Raw genomic sequence first — 20,468 nt, 5'->3', positions numbered from 1 at the left:
TCTCTCCCTGACACTCCCTGTATCCCCAGCTCACAGCTGCCTCACCTCTGCTCTCTCCCTGACACTCCCTGTATTCCCAGCTCACAGCTTCCTCACCTCTGCTCTCTCCCTGACACTCCCTGTATTCCCTGCTCACAGCTGCCTCACCTCTGCTCTCTCCGACACTCCCTGTATTCCCAGCTCACAGCTGCCTCACCTCTGCTCTCTCCCTGACACTCCCTGTATTCCCTGCTCACAGCTGCCTCACCTCTGCTCTCTCCCTGACACTCCCTGTATTACCAACTCATAGCTGCCTCACCTCTGCTCTCTCCCTAACACTCCCTGTTTCCCCAGCTCACAGCTGCCTCACCTCTGCTCTCTCCCTGACACTCCCTGTATTCCCAGCTCACAGCTGCATCACCTCTGCTCTCTCCCTAACACTCCCTGTATCCCCAGCTCACAGCTGCCTCACCTCTGCTCTCTCCGACACTCCCTGTATTCCCAGCTCACAGCTGCCTCACCTCTGCTCTCTCCCTGACACTCCCTGTAATCCCAGCTCACAGCCGCCTTACCTCTGCTCTCTCCCTGACAGTCCCTGTATCCCCAGCTCACAGCTGCCTTACCTCTGCTCTCTCCGACACTCCCTGTATTCCCAGCTCACAGCTGCCTCACCTCTGCTCTCTCCCTGACACTCCCTGTATTCCCTGCTCACAGCTGCCTCACCTCTGCTCTCTCCCTAACACTCCCTGTATCCCCAGCTCACAGCTGCCTCACCTCTGCTCTCTCCCTGACACTCCCTGTAATCCCAGCTCACAGCTGCCTCACCTCTGCTCTCTCCCTGACACTCCCTGTAATCCCAGCTCACAGCCGCCTCACCTCTGCTCTCTCCCTGACACTCCCTGTAATCCCAGCTCACAGCCGCCTCACCTCTGCTCTCTCCCTGACACTCCCTGTATTCCCAGCTCACAGCTGCCTCACCTCTGCTCTCTCCCTGACACTCCCTGTATTCCCAGCTCACAGCTGCCTCACCTCTGCTCTCTCCCTGACACTCCCTGTAATCCCAGCTCACAGCCGCCTCACCTCTGCTCTCTCCCTGACAGTCCCTGTATCCCCAGCTCACAGCTGCCTCACCTCTGCTCTCTCCCTGACACTCCCTGTATCCCCAGCTCACAGCTGCCTCACCTCTGCTCTCTCCCTGTATTCCCAGCTCACAGCTGCCTCACCTCTGCTCTCTCCCTGACACTCCCTGTATCCCCAGCTCACAGCTGCCTCACCTCTGCTCTCTCCCTGACACTCCCTGTATTCCCAGCTCACAGCTTCCTCACCTCTGCTCTCTCCCTGACACTTCCTGTATTCCCAGCTCACAGCTGCCTCACCTCTGCACTCTCCCTGACACTCCCTGTATTCATAGCTCACAGCTGCCTCACCTCTGCTCTCTCCCTGACACTCCCTGTATTCCCAGCTCACAGCTGCCTCACCTCTGCTCTCTCCCTGACACTCCCTGTATACGCAGCTCACAGCTGCCTCACCTCTGCTCTCTCCCTGACACTCCCTGTATACCCAGCTCACAGCTGCCTAACCTCTGCTCTCTCCCTGACACTCCCTGTATTCCCAGCTCACAGCTGCCTCACCTCTGCTCTCTCCCTGACACTCCCTGTATACGCAGCTCACAGCTGCCTCACCTCTGCTCTCTCTCTGACACTCCCTGTATTCCCAGCTCACAGCTGCCTCACCTCTGCTCTCTCCCTGACACTCCCTGTATACCCAGCTCACAGCTGCCTCACCTCTGCTCTCTCTCTCCCTGACACTCCCTGTATTCCTAGCTCACGGCTTCCTCACCTCTGCTCTCTCCCTGACAGCCCCAGAAGAACACAGAAAGCTCCTTACAAAGCCAGAATAATGACCCTATATAATGGCATGTACAATAAAGAAAGCATCATTCCAGCGTCCTGTGTAGAAGCAAATCTACACCTGAAGTGATCTTTGTATATGTTGCTGAATAGCCGTCCAGTAGAGCGTCCAGCTAATGAGTTATCGCGGCCGCACTAATACGCCTCTCCGCTCCCCCGCCGCTCCCAGCCAGGTTTCCGGGGACAATAGAGCCATTCACTGCTGCACTCTATCAGCTGATGGCAGCTGCTTAGGACAGAAGGATAGAAAGTGACAATTTGGTGGCAGGATGGAGTCTGCGGGTCCTCAGAGACTGCACTTTTTGTCTTTTTTATATTATATTTTTTGCTTCATAAAATAATTTTACATAATAGATTTATAAATGGCTAAAGCCTGAGTAGTAACAATATACAGGAAGCATTGTATCCTCCGTGTAGGAAAAGAGGAATATCAGTGAGCGCCTGGTCAGTGCTGAAAAATAGGGACACAAATGTCCGGGGACAATTTCCTGGGTCAGTCCCTGGAAGTGAGGGCCCGTTGGCAGTTACCCTCTTCCCGCTGCCTAACCCTATCCCTCCCCCCGCAGTCTAAACCTAACCTTCCCTCCCCCGCGGCTCACCTCCTAGGCAGCCTGGCAGTCACTTGATCAGGATCCCTCATCCATATACGCATGTGCTGCCAACCCCAACTCCAGCAGGTAGCTCCCAACATTTAGAAATGCACCATCGTGGGTGGAATGTACTAAGCTTTGCTCCCGCGATGCGGTATATCCCGCCACTTACTGCATCTATACTAATCGTATACAGTATGTACTTACATATGCAGTTAGCACTCTACCTATAAGAGCTGTCCTATGCGATGACTGGACTTCTGGGTTTCGTCCCCGGGAACCCCTCTGTGCAAGCGACCAAAAGCGTTTTCGGGGATTTGGCCCATTTATTGGGTGGAATTCAAATGATGTATCACGCCCAATCTCCTGTCTAAAATGATCCCCGTTATCGTGCATATTGTGCCCATAGTAATCAGGTTTAGCTGTGTAAAGGGTCGGGTGCCTCGCTACTCCAAGGGTAGCGAGCTGAAATAATGATACCATGCCCCCGAGGGCAGAAACAGAACAGGTGTGGAAAGGGGTGAAAATAATTGAATCCCGCCCACTAAGTGATATCCCCTTTACAAAAACGTCTGCGTTCGGCATTACATCCCTCCCCATATATCAGGCTTGCGCACAACTGCAGTGGCTTGCGCGTCAAAGCAATAAGTTAACCCTTACCACTCCGGGCCAGTACCACTGGAATTTTTGGACTCCTAATAAGAAGTCCCCTGCGGGATGCGGCAGTCTCCTACTTTTTGCGGTACGGTGTGAAATAATAGTGTAGGGAAGGTTTCACCTATAGATGGTTACAATGGGGGCTGAGCTGTCCGGAACCTTTTGCTCTGGCAATAATCGATAAACGCAGCAGATGTGAGGTGGTGGAGAACGGTTGCGGAGGTTTATGAACAGGTCTCTACCAGTCACTTGGCTCCTCTCTGGTTGAACCTCAGATGAGATCTTAGTGAATTCTCACACATTCCTTAATCCACAGAGCGGCTGCAGGTTAATGTAAACATTGCTGGCTATAGACAATCACAGGGACCAAACTTCTCGCAGTTTAACCCCAACAGATGTAAAACATAAACTTTATTTATAACTAAGTTTGAGCCAAGCAAGTGTCCGGTTCAGAGCAATGGAGATCGCATCCAAATTCACAAAGTACTCACATTTCGTGCATTAAACACAAAGGATATTGTGTTACCAGATGTTTCTGTGATATATAAAACCCACTGAATGTTTTTGCAGAATGAGAGGGGGAAAAAAATATGTATTTGCTGAGACACATGCTGCGGATGTCAACTCTGTGGGTTGGCTCGATGGCTAAGAGCACGGAATGGAAAACATGTATACTTAATACACTGCATTCCAGATTAATGCAAAGTTCAGCTGAGCAAGTAAACTTGAAAAAGATGATGTGTTCAGCAGTATCTACTATTTTATATAAGAATCAGGAATGTCACAAGTGACAGGGAGACTGCTTTCTGTCTATTGTGTGTTTTCCTTTAGAATACACACAAGGCAGACTGGCCCACTGGAGTATAAGGGAAATCCCTGCCGGGTCCTACTGCCTGAGGGCCACACGCCTTTCTCTAGTGTCAGGTTCTAGATTGTGCACTCAAAGTATACTTAGGGTTAGGCACCCCTGGAGGGTTAGGGCTAGGCTGCGGGGGAGGGAGGAATAGGTTTAGGCTGCAGGAAGGTAGGGGTTAGGGTTAGATTCCCCCTGAGGAGGATAAGGGCTAGGCTGCAGGGGAGGGAGGAATAGGTTTAGGCTGCAGGAAGGTAGGGGTTATGGTTAGGAACCCCCTGAGGAGGGTTAGGGTTAGGCTGCCGGGAGGGGTACTTAGGGTTAGGCACCCCCTGAGGAGGGTTAGGGCTAGGCTGTGGGGGAGGGAGGGTTAGGTTTAGGCCGTGCGAAGGTGGGGGTTAGGGTTAGGCACCCCCTGAGGAGGGTTAGGGTTAGGCTGCCGGGAGGGGTACTTAGGGTTAGGCACCCCCTGAGGAGGGTTAGGGCTCGGCTGTGGGGGAGGGACGGTTAGGTTTAGGCTGCGGGAAGGTAGGGGTTAGGGTTAGGCTGTGGGAAGGTAGGGGTTAGGTACCCCCTGAGGAGGGTTAGGGCTAGGCTGTGGAAGAGGGAGGGTTAGGTTTAGGCTGTGGGAAGGTAGGGGATAGAGTTAGGCTGTGGGAAGGTAGGGGTTAGGTACCCCCTGAGGAGGGTTAGGGCTAGGCTGTGAAAGAGGGAGGGTTAGGTTTAGGCTGTGGGAAGGTAGGGGATAGGGTTAGGCTCCCCCTGAGGAGGGTTAGGGCTAGGCTGTGGGGAGGGAGGGTTAGGTTTAGGCTGTGGGAAGGTAGGGGTTAGGGTTAGGTACCCCCTGAGGAGGGTTAGGGCTAGGCTGTGAAAGAGGGAGGGTTAGGTTTAGGCTGTGGGAAGGTAGGGGATAGGGTTAGGCACCCCCTGAGGAGGGTTAGGGCTAGGCTGTGGGGGAGGGAGGGTTCAGGAAGGTGGGGGTTAGGGTTAGGTACCCCCTGAGGAGGGTTAGGGCTAGGCTGTGGAAGAGGGAGGGTTAGGTTTAGGCTGCGGGAAGGTGGGGGTTAAGGTTAGGCACCCCCGGGGAGGGTTAGGGCTAGGCTGTGGGGCAGGAAGGGGCGGGGTTACATTCTGGCTGTGGGTAAGGAGGGTTAGGGGGGGTTGGAGATTAGGGCTAGTGTTCTTACCACCTTCGTGTCGGCTTTCTAGGCTTCAGGATTCCTCTGTTGGTATTTTGACTGCCGGCATCCCAATACCATCCCATACAGTACCATGTAATAGAGCTCAGTTTATGGGGAATGTTGGTAAGCGGGGATATACTGCACCAGGCCGGCTCATTGTAAAATGGTCTCTACACAAAGATTTTCGGGCAAAAATAATATAAAAGTGGGTGTAAGAAATCGTGTTGTTGCAATCACACCGCACAATTCAAGTGGCTGTAACATCTATTTACAAGTCATCAAATATAACTAGATAATTTGCCAGACACAATATTCCCAGTTGTCTATTAATAGCAGGCTGCACTTACTTTCCTTGATTGCAATTAACACATGATTGCTAAGCATGAATCATGTAACACAACGGGAGAAGCAAAATGTTATGGAGCACGAGGTGCTAACAGCGCGGAATATTACACATCTATGTTCTGCAGTGCGACACTAAGGGGAGCAGCGCCAAAATATTACTTGTTTTACAGACTATGGGTCCGAAATGCTGATATTCGGTCACACGGTCAGTGTTTTTCAACTACGCTAGAAAAACCCGCCTGCGTCCCACGTTGTGTTACCATAGTGTCGCAATAGTGACTGAGAGTCATGGTCTCAGAAATGTACTGGACGTTCCTGGGTGGTGTCTGGGAGGGATCGTAGCCACCCAGATGCACAGCGATATACCGTGTTATACACGTGTTATTGCAGTGTCGCAGGTGTGCCACATAACTAACCGCTTACATTCTCTCAGCAAGAGTCTGCACTTGGCATGGGACAGCTGCGAGCTTCAGTGGTGCATCCGATTGCAGCATCTAAAGACGCACAAAGTGGGCATCCTTTCCATTTATCAAGTACAGTCTATAGAATGATAGCTGGATCCTGATTGGTTGCTATGGACAACTACTACTCCTCTTTAGAAGGTTTGATACATAGGGCCTAATTCAGACCTGATTGCAGCGACAAATTTGTTAGCTAATGGCCAAAACCATGGGGGTCATTCCGACCCGTTCGCACACAGCGGTTCTTCGCTGCGGTGTGAACGGGTCGGGACTGCAATTGCGCGGCACCTGCAATGCGCACGCGTGTCGTTGCCTGGTGACGGACGTCGACGGGCAGCGACGCCACCAGCACTGAAAGTGATCGCAGCGGCGATCGCAAGAAGATTGACGGCGGGGGGGAGGCGTTCCAGGGCGTCTACTCACCGTTTTCCGGCCGTGGAGATCCGAACGCAGGCGTGTCCAGGCGTTTGGAATGTGGATGTCTGACGTCACAGCCGGGACCTTCGTCGCTGGATCCGTCGCACAGGGTAAGTAGGTCTGACCCCGGTCTTGTTTTGTGTGAAACTTTTTTAGCATAGCAGGGCTGCACAAGCGATCGCATCCCTGCTATGCTAAAATACACTCCCCCATAGGCGGCGTCTAGTTGTTCGCACGAGCAGCAAAAAGTTGCTTGGTGCGATCAACTTGGAATGAGGGCCCATGTGCAGTGCAGGTGGGGCAGACGTAACATGTGCAGAGAGAGTTAGATTTGGGTGGAGTGCGTTCAAACTGAAACCTAAATTGCAGTGTAAAAATAAAGCAGCCAGTATTTACCCTGCACAGAAACAAAATAACCCACACAAATCTAACTCTCTCTGCACGTTATATATGCCCCCCCCCCTGCAGTGCCCATGGTTTTGCCCAACTGTTGACAAATTTGCTGCTGCGATCAGGTCTGAATTACCCCCATAGTGAGATAAATCTGTGTAAATACTAATCCAGGCTTCCAGGCTGGGGAGGTAATTTTTCCATGGAACATTCATGAAAGTGAATCACAGCCTCAGCAAGTTGCTTGAGGTATGCCGGCACAGCCTATACCCCTTGGAAACGTCACATTCCTATTGGCTGTTGCCACCAGCCAATGGAAAGTCTGCAAGTTGTGTCAGACTTCCCATTACCAGAGGGCCAAACACAAGACAAAAACACAGAATACAAAAAAATATCACGAGGGACCTACAATTGCTGCGTTGTCCCTTAGGGGGACCTTCTAGCCTTTCCTAGCTGTACCCTAGCTGAATCACAATTTGACAGACTATGGGCGAGATTTATCAAAGTTTGGAGAGAGATAAAGGGGTCTATGTTCTACGACTTGGAGAGTGATAAAGTGCCAGCCAATCAGCCCCTAACTGCCATGTCACGGGCTGTGTTTGAAAAACGACAGTTATGAGCTGTTGGTGGGGACTTTATCTCTCTCCCAGGCTTAGTACATAGACCCCAAAGTGTTCAGAGATAAATTACCAACCAGCCTGTCATTTTTTCAAGCATTCCCTGTAACACGGCAGTAAGGAGCTGATTGGTTGGTACTTTATCCCTCACCACTTTATCACTCACCAAGGCTTAGTACATCTCCCCCAAAGTACCAACCAATGTTACAGACTGTGCTTGAAAACGACAGGAGCTGAGTGGTCGTCAGTTTATTTCTCTCCACTTTATCTCTCTCCAAGGTTTGATAAATCTCCCCCCCCTCTCCCATATTTCTTACTGACAGCAAAAAAAATTAAACAATTTCTATGAAATTCAAGTGGTTTTCCATTTTCTGACGACTTTGGCTTTTTTGTATGTACACGCCCTCCGGCAGTTCATACTGTTATTATGTTTGCATTGCTATTATTATGCTTATTATTACTATTACTTGCATATTACACAGCGCTGTGCAGAGACCAATAATTCACACTTGCCCAAAGATGGAAAAGCCATTTAGCGCACAAGCCTGATCCTATTTTCTCCGGAAAGACATATGATACGAGAATGGATTTGCCTGGATATTACATAAATTAGCATGAAGGTTTCTCTTGGTATGACCTGTTCCCCCGAGTTACAGCCAGATTTCCTTCCACTGATTGGAAATGCAGTTTTCCTTTGAAACTTCAGCATTTCAGTGAATGGAAAAAACAAAAGGGCCTGTTGGCCGGGATACAGCCTGCCTTCCCTGCAGACACAGATTACATACTCAGCTTCTTGGAAAACCCTGGAGCCAAGCTTTCTGGATCAGCAGATTGGACGTTTCTATACAGGGGAGACAGTTGCTGCTTTGTTACAGGCGGGGAGCTGGGCTGTCTCTTCCTTGTATCAGGGACACATTGACCGGTTACATTGTAACTGCCAACGGAACAGAGGTGAAAGCATACAAAACGCATTGTCCCATGGCTACAATATTCATTATATAATTCCCAGTAACAGCTGAAAAGAGAATCAGTTTATGTACTATGGGGGTCATTCCGAGTTGATCGCTAGCTGCCGTTGTTCGCTGCGAAGCGATCAGTGGAAAAAACGGCTACACTGCGCATTCGTAGGCACCGCAATGCGCACGCGCGTCGTATGGGTACAAAGTCCATTGTGGTTTTGCACTGGTTCTATCGACGATTCCAATCGCACAGACGGCCGCAAAGAGATTGACAGGAAGAGGGCGTTTCTGGGTGTCAACTGACCTTTTTCTGGGAGTGTTTGGAAAAACGTAGGCATGCCGGAGAAAACGCAGGCATGGCTGGGCGAACCCTGGGCAAGTGTGTGATGTCAAAAGCCGTCCCTCCAACGTTAGAAACATCGCACACAAAGAGTAACTACAGGGCTGGTCTTGTTTTGCACAAAATGTTTTTGCAGGCGCTCTACTGCACAAGCGAAAATACACTCCCCGGTGGGTGGTGACTATGCGTTTGCACGGCTGCTAAAAACTGCTAGCGAGCGATCAACTTGGAATGACCCCCAATATCACAGCGCTTAACGCGTTCTGCCACCAATTTCACAGGTTGCAATTACCAAGCATAGATGGGTTCGGGTGTGGATCACAGGGTCGGCAGTAACTAGGTCGTCAATCATTAGGTCGACAAGTATTGGTCGACAGTGACTAGGTCGACACCTGAAATAGGCCGACGCGGTCATTAGGTCAACATGAACAAGGTCGACGTGGAAAAAAGTCGCCATGCGTTTTTTTATTCTATTTTCGTGGGTGTCATTTTCTTTGTAAAGCGACCAGGAACCCCAATTAGTGCACTCGCCATGCTTCGGGTAAGGTGTCTCGCTCCCCTACCGCTGCGCCCGACACAGGATACTATCCCCAATCATAGTCCACGTGGATCGTAAAGTATGAAAAAGTTCAAAAAAATAAAAAAAAATTGAAAAACGAATGTCAACTTTTTCATGTGTCGACCTTTGCCATGTTGACCTAGTGACCATGTCGACCTAATGCATGTAGACCAATAGTGGTGGACCTAATGAGTGTTGACTTAAAGACCGATTACCAGATGGGATGATGCACCCCCTACTGTAAATGATATGGATATTAGAAGTCACCGAGGCCAAGTGCGTTTATACAGGTCCTCGAAACCTGACAATGCCGCCAGCCGGAATCCTGGCTAACAGGGCCTATTCCCACTCGTGGGTGTCCACGAGTCTGCGGCGTGGCGAGCGCAATGGTGTATCTATAATGGTTTCAAGATGTGTGGTACACACAGGCCCCAGGATCCAGGGGGCGCCTGTATCGAACACCCCGCACCCGGGGGGGGGTAAGGTAGCGCAGTCCAAATTCCAGATAGGGGAGCCGCACCAACTGCCAGTGAGTCAGTTTGGAATGACAGTTGGTGACAGTTGTGACTTTGAATTTTGGACTGTGTTGCAGCCCCTACCTTTGGAGCCGCCATTTTTCCAGGGATTTGCACATATGCAGTAAGGGAATCACCGGGAAATGCCATTTCCTCGTAGATCAGAGATGTTGGGTAATGCAGTCGGGGTGGCAGATGCTCCCTCTATGGCGGTTGCAGAAATATGTAAGTGCTTTTCTCAGCCTTCCCTTTGTGCTCTACCATGTAATGGTATGTGCGAGCGCTACTAGCTTCTCTCCTCAAATCCAACTGCACATGGCTCTGAAGCACTTTACAAGTGTTAGCGACGCTGTGCGCAATTATAAATGCCATTGAACACTTGGGTTTTGCTTGTGCACAGTAACGGCTTTCCAGGACTTTTCACGCAAGCGCAATAACAACATCATCGCTCAACTACGGAAACATCGACACTGAACCAGGCCCTTAAGTACCCCATTTTCTGTCCTCTCCTAATGTATTGGTTACTGGAGCCTCATGCATGAGAGTGAGGAGGTACCACACCGCACTTCCAACGCCTCATTTCTATATCAGCAACTTTATTGCGTTGGATATTGGGTGCAGCAGATAAATGTTCTTTATTTCTAACTAATACAAAGAGAACCACATTGAAAGTGATGGCCTAAAGGGGAATAACAGAACCATCGATCTGCGGTTATCAGTAGAAGACTCCAGCTTATAAATGGATTGCATTATATTACACCACTACAGCATCACGCCATTTCCAACCACTGGGACTTGCTGCATCCAAAACTGCACTTAGACCCGGGACGCTGTTCTCCTAATTGCGGACACGGGGGTGTAGAGTCGCTTATAGTGTTATAATGTTCTCAGAGAGAAAGATGAAGCCATTTAAAGTTTCATCTGAGGCATAATAGCCAAACTGTTCTGTTGTTAAAGTCCATCAGAGCATTTGTTATTGATGTCCCCCAATGTTAGATTTGTGTCACTCGGAGCATTATTTTTCGGAGTGATTCATTTTGCACGGACACCGGTTAAACTTGAAACATCTTCCAGGGCTGGAGAACCTACAGTGGACCCCATCACTTGCTGACCCCCTCCTCCCCCTTTGTTGATGGCAGAAATGCCATCAACTAACCTTTGGTGCTTTGAGGTGGTGCCAACCCCGCACCTCCCTAAATGGTCAGGTCTTTCGTCCTTTGAAATGAAATCCAGTTATCTGCATTTGGATGTAGTGTATGATCAGGCTGACAATATCCGCCATGAAAAACCCAGCATTGATGCGGTAAACCGTGGACATGGCTGCCGTAAGTAACCAAGCGGCACGCTAAAAGAAGGAATGGACATTTCTGCGGCATCTCTGCAGTTTTTCGTGCCGGTAACTAAATAATGCGTCAAGTTGTGTGCAAAATGAGACGTGCCCTATTTCACACCCGTACCCATAGTCAGACCGGCCCATAGGGGTACAGGGGAAATCCCCAGTGGGCACTAGTGCCTGTGGGCCCCAACCTCTCCTATAGTGTCAGGTTCCAGACTGTGCCCTTGCATATACATTGTTACTCTATCAAATCCCGTTCACACTGCACAAATAACCTGCTATCGACTCTATATTTTGCCGGGTCAACACAGGTCGCTGTGCAGTGTGAACTGGCCACTGCCAAATTCCCGGTAATTCAACCAGGGAATAAAGAAGGGTTATTCCCGGGTCAGGCGCAGTGTGAATGGGTTAGCCGGGATCCGTTGAGAGTATAGGCAGAGGTGGCGTGGAGATTATGTCATCTCCAGCGCCACCTCCGCATCCGCCCCGATGCTGACTCTGGTCCCGCCACCGGATGGCACCCCGTTAACACTGCACAGGTCCAATGACGGGTCACACCCGGGAAGGACCCGTATCCAATTCCTGGGTGGGACCCGGCAATGGCGGTGTGAACGGGGTCTAAGAGCGTCAGTCACTGCCCATACCTGCAGCCCTCTACCTGAGAACGGACACATGTGAGCGTTGTTCAGACGCCCTATCGCAGTAAATACCGGACAGTTTTAGCAGCATAAGAGCATTTAGAGCAGCAAAGGAATTGACTGAATAAGCAAAGTTTTTGTCGCTTTGTGTGACTTGGCGGTGCTTTTGTTTGTGCTGGTTGTGTTACAGTTACACATCACTGCTATTGTCGTGTCCCGTGGCCTGGGCGGGTGAGGTGCAATGCAATCCTTCTGCTTTGCTGTCATGCAGAGAAATAATATCGCCCTAGCGAACGCTCCATCTACCAGAACTGCCTGGCTCCCCTTCTCGGGCTGCTGCCAGTAACATTTGTCTTCTCCGGCTGATAATTATTAGCAGTGAAATATTCCGGCCGGCATAATGTATGCGGAGCAGACAGCCCCTTCGCTGTGGTGTGACTGCTGCATGGATTTGGCTGAAAGTGACGTCAGATAGGGTCATCTAATGACATTGCATCTCATCAGCGGATTTTATACCAACGTTAAAGCTGCTGTAACATGTGCAACATCTGTACTTTCTATTCAGTGGAATTAATGTATTTAATGAAAGTGTAGTTAAAACGTATATAGTAGTTAATGTAGTACTCAACTTTGGAGTTGCTTTTTGTGATCTATGAGGGTAATTCCAAGTTGATCGCAGCAGGAAATTTTTTAGCAGTTGGACAAAACCATGTGCACTGCAGGGGAGGCAGATATAACATTTGCAGAGAGAGTTAGATTTGGGTGGGTTATTTTGTTTCTGTGCAGGGTAAATACTGGCTGCTTTATTTTTACACTGCAATTTAGATTGCAGATTGAACACACCCCACCCAAATCTAACTTTCTCTGCACAGGTTATATCTGCCTCCCCTGCAGTGCACATGGTTTTGCCCAACTGCTAACAAAATTCCTGCTGCGATCAACTTGGAAATACGCCCCGTGAGCAATATACAAAAGTAGCAGCTAGATTGATACCAATTTATTAACAATGATCTGAAGAACTTACAGTCTACTTAGGTAAACTATGAACAGAATGCATCAAAACTGTTAGTTGATATCTATTAACGTTATAGAAACGCATAAAACCGCTGTGATTTATTATATGGTTAATTTGTCTACTTTCTGCCAGTATATACTGTATTTTACTTTGGAACCTCTAATACTGTAACTTGTGATTTCCATGTTCTAGTAATGTAAATCCAGCAATACAAATTGGTAATGGGTGAGGATGAACCTGTGGCGTGAAATGTTTTACTTATCAACATTTATTTATATATAGTGCCAGTATAGTCCAATGCGCTACAATTTAAACACTACAACAATAAAACAGGACTGGATGCTAACATACAGAGAGGTACGAGAGCCCTGCTCACAAGCTTACATGATCCAGTCCAGGAATGTTGGACTGGGGTTGGCAGGCGGGAGTGTAGGATAACATGGAAGTTTTGTGTGAACTGTGCAGATGGGTGGTAATTGAGTAGGATAACTTATGGCGGTTACATAGGTGCGTCTCTGGAATGCGATAAGCTTGCTTGAAGATGTGAGTTTTCAGGGAACGGTTGAAGACTTGGAGACTAGAGAAAAGTCTTGTTGTGCAATGGACAAAATTCCACAGAGTAGGTGCAGCCTGAAAAAGTACCCGTTAATGGTATGACCTGTATCAGTTTCCATCAGTGCCCCATACTAAAGATGTGTGAGGGTCTTAAGCTGCCTGTAACGGGGCGGTCATACCTTTGTGGCTCATATATAAAGAATTCAATTATGGGGGTTTATTTGTCTTCAAGAGATATCTTAATATACAATACAATTTTATGTTAAATTCTGTGTATTTTACAGTGGTTCCAAAACATTGGTAGTTTGAGCAATGTACTGTAATATTTATCTTCAGTACTATAGTGACATTGCAATACATTGCAATATTATTATTTTTTCACCAGAAAACAGTTTTCAGAAAACCTATGAGAATTTAAATTGTGGAACTATCTGTGCAGGAACACCCGAAATTATATTACCCTAATTATTTAGCAATTTTTCAGGCAAATCCAGTCTACAGGTTTCTTTTAAAGGGTAACGCTATTAAAAAACATGATGTTGTCTAATTAGTTACTGATTATACTTATTTGTGTGACATGTATATGAACGGTTTGTATTGCAGTGTGTAGAGATAATTATTCTTGTGGTGTTTTGTAAGACCCTTGAGATCGTGATTATGTAAAAAGCTTTCTGAGCCCATGAATGATTCATTTCTGTTTGTATCTAATCACCATCTAGAGTAAGACTCTTGGCATACAAAAAGCCCAAAGGCACAAAAAAGTGAAACTTCTTGAACTCTATTCAACAAACGGCACCATTAGCTATTAGATGGCATAACTTGCAAAAGTTTATTAATGTTTCTCATTTCTTCCTCTGCAGGTTGATAAGAATGAGGACGCAGACCAAAAAATCGAACAAGATGCAAACAAACCAGAGGACAAGGCTCACAAAGCAGCAACCAAAATCCAGGCCAGCTTCCGTGGACATATAATCCGGAAAAAAATGAAGGGGGACAAGAAGGGAGATGAATATAATGGAGAAGCAGCAGAGAATCACAAGGATGAGGCCAAGGCGGAAACAGGAAAGACAGAGAATGACATCTCCAAAACAGAGGAGCCCACTGCCGATGGACCTTTGTCTGAAGACGATAAGAAGAAAGCAGAGAGCTCTTCGGAAGATAAAAAGCAGGAGGCAGGTTCAGAAGCAGAAGCCAAAAAGTCAGCCAAGACTCCTTCAGAAGAGAAGCACGCCCCCGCGGAGTCAGAGGGCGCCGGGAAGGGCACTACTGACAAGTCCTCGGGTGGCGACGCCAATAAAGCTAAAGATGACTCCAAACAAGCCGATGTGCCTGCTACTAGCCCAGAAGCTGCCCCGGCAAAAGACAAACCCAAACAGGAGACAGTGGACAGCAGTCAAGATGATGGAAAGAAAGGAGGTAAGGTACAGTGTCCGCCCCCCTAATCGTTAAAACTATCCCACCAATGCTTTTCTATCGCCCAGTTTTGTGTTTGACAATTTTTTTAAAAAACTTTCAGAAGAGAATAAAGTTCAATTTAATTAATACAATAATTTGGATAAATATATGAACATTTATGTATATTGCACAAGCATATTCGATAGCACTTTACAACTGCAGATAAATACAGTAACAAAACAAGGATAGAGAGGTAAGAGGGCTCTGCTGACAAACTTAGGCCTACAGGAAGTTGGCTGCTACATGTTGCATACTGGTCAAGGGTAAAGTGTGCTTGGTGGGCAATATGATCCAATCAAATGATGCGGCAGTTTTGTCTGGATTTTAGAAGGTTGTGTGAGTATAGCAAAAGAACACATGTAAGTTTTGTGCGAACTGTGTAGAGGGGTGTTAATCAGGAAGAGTAGTCTAGGGAAGTTAGAGGGTGATTCAGGAATGTGGTAAGCATGCCTATAGTGGTGAATTTAACTTTGTAGGGATTGCTTAAATGTTTGGAGGCTAGCGGAAAGTCTTGTTGTAAAGATTGCATATTGTTTTTAAAAACTTCTATAACCAGGAATGGGTGTAGGATAATGCAGGAGTGTGGATGAGAGACACAGATCATACAAGTTGGGAGATAGTTTGAGACAAAATAGTAGAATTCATTCAATACGGTAAAACCCAGACAGGACGGAGCAGCAGCAGAATTCTAGCCGCTATATATTTACCGTAAAACAGATTGTCGCCATGAAAGTCAGTTTGGAATCGCAATAGTCATTGCGCGAGATAATAAGTGCATGAGTTACCGTTTTTCCAGTGGCATGTGTGAGATATGTGTGTATTCTGGAGGTGTCTCCTAGATGTATGTGCTTCTGTGCAGCCTTCGGGACCTTTATACGTGGCTGTTGAAAAGCTTGTACTTTGTCTTTGCAGAGTTACAATTATCCAAATATCTCCTTATAAGTCATCCAGCAGGCAGTCATCACACTGCTGTATCTACATTATAATTTCCCTTTGTGTGAACTAGCCAGAAAGTGTTTCTCTCTTGTTAGCACTAAATAACATTTTTACAGCGAGATATGAGATGACTGGGAATACGTATCACTCAGTATCTGATTCCCAAGTGCAATCAGAGATCCGTGAGATGCTGGATCCAGTAAACGGCGTCAGATAATTGGTGCTCATTATGTGTGCATAGGTCATTAAACCACACCCACCCCTCGCGCCATACCTGCATTTGCTGGAAATCATACCACATACTGTAGCTTGCTCTCATTACTGTGCCTGAAAATCAAAATTGTCTTGGAAAAACCAGGATTGTTGGCAGAAATGATTATCCTTCCGTATCGTAGATGTCTCCTAGATTGAGATATGGCTTCACACACGTCTGGCACATATATGGGAGCAGAAGGTCTTTCTAGCAATCCCTGCCACGCGTTTCACAGCCACCCTCTGTGGCACTGGCTTCCTCTAGCATCTTTCATCTTCTAATTAATAGTCTGTTGGCCGTCCGACAGCCACCGCTAGATGAGATTTTTATTGGCGGCCCTCCAGTGTCAAAAGTTGGCATCTAGCTTCAATGTCAATAATAAAATGCGGTCAGCTTGTGGACACGGTAACTGTATATAATTTAATACCAGGGGACCATTTAAAGGCAGATATATCTAATTATAAAACCGTTTTATTCTCAAAAAGAAAATCCTAGACACATAATAGCGTAGCTACACGTGTCAGAATCAGAGTGACTGGAAATATCACTCGGGATAAATAAACTGTCACTCTACAGAAGATCTGGAACCACTCGTGGTTGATCATTTTGGTATGGGTGCTCTGATGGTCGGGAAATTATAGGATTAAAAATCTTAATAATCACAGCCACGCATATTGGAGGTAATTCCAAGTTGATCGCAGCAGGAATTTTTTTTAGCAGTTGGGCAAAACCATGTGCACTGCAGGTGGGGCAGATGTAACATATGCAGAGAGAGTTAGATTTGGGTGTGGTGAGTTCAATCTGCAATCTAATTTGCAGTGTAAAAATAAAGCAGCCAGTATTTACCCTGCACAGAAACAAAATAACCCACCCAAATCTAACTCTTTCTGCACATGTTATATCTGCCCCCCCCTGCACTGCACATGGTTTTGCCCAACTGCTAAAAAACATTCCTGCTGCGATCAACTTGGAATTACCCCCATTCTTTCTACTTTCCCCGATCTGATAAATGGATGATTTGCCAATTTTATTCATGTTTCCATTTCCTTCTGGTTGAAATAAATCATGTATTAAAGCATAATACTACTAAACATTAGCTTCTAGGGGGGGTATGCAGTCAAAATTCACTGTTGTAATTCATTAGCTCTCACGAGCAGGGCCCTCCTCCCGTATGAGTTTCTCCTTCCTTTACTTACACTATCATCTTCTCCCCACGGCGTAAACGGCACCAAACCTTCGGGTTCGGTCGCCCCGTTCTTTGGGTATTATGACCACTGATGTAGCAGTGTTTATAATATTGTCCTGAAATGCTCTGTACTGTAAGTCACGTTGTTTTGTTTTGTTCATACTGTTTCTGTACTTTGTAAGGCACTGCGGACCCCTTGTGGCGCTATATAAATAAAGCATAATAATAATGTGGACACCGCAGTGTGGAATGATATGATGTCGACATGGGTAAAATGCCTACATCTGGAAAATGTTGACATACCGTATGACATTTCGACATAGGTGGTAATTCAGACCTGATCGTAGATGTGCGAAACAACGCACATCTACGATCACATTTTTTGACATGCGGGTGGAACGCCCAGCACAGCGCAAGTCCGCCCTGCATGTCAGGTCCTAACACCCCCCTCCCCTGTACACATGTGAAAGCATCTCACAGCGGCAATGCTTTGGCATGTTTCGAGTAGCCCGCCATGTTTCTGGTCACAACAGCTGCGTGTGACAGCCCGCCACAGCAACGGTTTGGATACTCCTCCATTGTGGACTGGACCCCTTAAGCGGAGCGCTGACGCCCACAAAATGCGGCATTGACGCCCCATTCCCGTTCTGCAGAGAACGCGGTTTAGGAACTTGCACATGCGCAAACCGGCATACGCAGATGTGCAAAAAAACGCTTCATTGCGATTTTCACAAATCAGCGACGAGGTCTGAATTAGACCCATAGCTAGAAGCATAAGGCCAGTGTTACCCAAATCTGTAAGGCACCTAACAGTCCAGGTTTTAAGGATAGCCATACCTAAGCTCAGGTAATTTAATGCCTCGGTCAAATTGATTCTACCATCTGTGTTCAAACATGGATATTCTTAAAACCTGGACTGTTGGGGCGCCTCGAGGACTGAGTTTGGGGAAACCTGCATTAGGGTTAGGTGTCGACAGTGTACCATGTTGACATTGTATCAACATCTTACAAGTTGACATCCTGTTTGCTAATAACGCAGTGCACGTCAATATAGCGGACATCTGTATGTTGACATTTTAAACGCCGACATAACATATGTATCCCTTGGATGGAGCATCCTATACAAAAGCGTAGCTAGCTAGGATGTGGCTTTCAGACAGTTAGGAGCTGATTGGTTGGCAGTTTATCCCACTCCACTTTACGTCTCTCCAAGGCTTAGTAAATAGATTCCAAAGTTTCTTCTTAAACGTTCTTATGTTCTGTCATTTATTACTATTTCCATTACTATTAAGCTTTATTTACAAACCGCCAACATATTACGTAGCGCTGTAAATCGAGGGGATTTTCACATGTATTCATTTCATACCAGGTCCTGCTCCAATGAGCTCACAATCCATTAGCTCCTGGCACCGTACTGTTCCTGAGTACGTCGCACTTTGGTTTTTATTTCATTCTCACAACAAGCGACTAACAGATGCTGTGAATTTATAGAGAAGCGTTTCCTGCATCATCAGTTTCCGAGGTTAAACAGCGGAACAGTTTATTGTTACATATCCACCATATTAATAGGTGTCACACATACTTCCAGCTCCTAATATACCACAAGGAGATATTTAAATGGGGATGATTATTTATGGGAAGGATGATGAGAGTATTTTATGGGAGGAAGCCCTCCGCCTGCAGAATTCCTTTATGGAAGAGCCTCTGTCAGAGCCGGATTAAGAGGGGGGTCCCGGGGATAAGTACCCCGGGCCCCCTTTTTTTAAAGGGCCCCCCGTCGCTGCCGCAGATCGGAACAGAGATCCGATCTGCGGTATTGCGCTGCGCTCCCTGGCGGCTCTGGCTCCCGGCGGCGGCTTCACAGGCTGTGATGGAAGGACAGCTGAGCGACGGCTCAGCTGTCCAATAACGTGAGGAGCAGCAGCAGCCTGCGGCTCAGACATTGGCTGCCGCTGGGCGCGCAGGCTGCAGGGAAGGAGTAGGGAGGACAGCCGCGTGAGGACTCCGTGGAGGCAGCAGCCAGCCCAGCACCCTTTCTCAGCCAGGCTAGCCAGCTCTCAGACTCCTAAAAAAAAACGTAAGGTTGCGTAATTTACATTATGTACTGGGTTTTAATATATATATAAATATATATATATATATATGTGTATATATATATAATGTATATATATATATGTATGTACATATATATGTATATATGTGTATATATAAATGTGTGTGTAATGTATATAATATATCTATCTATCGTATATATACATATATATATATAATGTATATATAAATATGTGTGTTTATATAATATATATATATATATATATATCTATCTATCATATATATATATATATATACACACGTGTGGGTGTATGTGTATATATATATATATATATGTGTGTGTGAATAAATATATATATATATATATATATATATGTGTGGTGTGTGTGTGTGTGTGTGTGTGTGTGTGTGTGTGTGTGTGTGTGTGTGTGTATATATATATATATATATATATATATATATATACACACCCCCCCCCCCACACCCCCTTTGAATAGGGGCCCCACTGTCTTAACTACCCCGGGCCCCCCATGGTCTTAATCCGGCTCTAGCCTCTGTACAGTCTTCCAAAGGTGTTGTTACCGCAGTGGCGTGAGAGTGAGTAGTAGCTGGTGGGAACAGGCTTCTGCAAGAAAATACATCCTGGAACAGGGCTGACAATGTTTATCAATGGATGAATTAAGAGTCCAATTGGGATGCAGTCAATGTACTGTACCGGCTGTTGGGATCCTAGCGGTCAGGAGACCGACACCGGAATCCCAACAGCCGACATTTTATAGACACCCACCTAGTATTCCCACTCGGTTGGTGGGTCCACGCCACCAAGCGAGTGGGAATAGAACCTGTGGCGAGCGCAGCGATCCCACGAGGGGACTGGCTGCCAGGATTCCAGCAGACGAGATGCCACTGCCGGTATAGTGACAGCCGGCATCCTGTCTGCCGGGATATCGTATGTATCCCGTCCAATGTTGTCAGCCGTACAGTATATCACATCTAGTAGCTTCAATTCATCAGTCCTCCCGCTCCCAACTGCCGCTCTCTTCCCATCTCCACTTATCTCTCTCTCTATTCCCATCTCCCCCTATTCTCTCTCCTATTCTCTCTCCAACTCCCCTTCTCTCTCCACCCATTTATCTCTCTCTCTATTCCCATCTCCCCCTATTCTCTCTCCTATTCTCTCTCCAACTCCCCTTCTCTCTCCACCCATTTATCTCTCTCTCTATTCCCATCTCCCCCTATTCTCTCTCCTATTCTCTCTCCAACTCCCCT

General features: G+C 47.1%; 1 protein-coding gene across 1 annotated transcript in view; it reads left to right on the top strand.

Annotated features, from left to right (window-relative positions):
• The window catches only part of GAP43 (growth associated protein 43), a 67,685-nt gene that overhangs the window by 11,639 nt on the left and 35,578 nt on the right, over window positions 1-20,468 (top strand). The window contains exon 2 of the mRNA XM_063956779.1: window positions 14,178-14,733. Within this exon, the coding sequence (XP_063812849.1) occupies window positions 14,178-14,733 (556 nt within the window). The remainder of the gene's footprint in view (window positions 1-14,177; window positions 14,734-20,468) is intronic.

Source organism: Pseudophryne corroboree, chromosome 2, assembly GCF_028390025.1.
Source record: "Pseudophryne corroboree isolate aPseCor3 chromosome 2, aPseCor3.hap2, whole genome shotgun sequence".
NCBI classification, from domain to species: domain Eukaryota; kingdom Metazoa; phylum Chordata; class Amphibia; order Anura; family Myobatrachidae; genus Pseudophryne; species Pseudophryne corroboree.
This window is presented reverse-complemented; position numbering and strand designations above follow the sequence as displayed.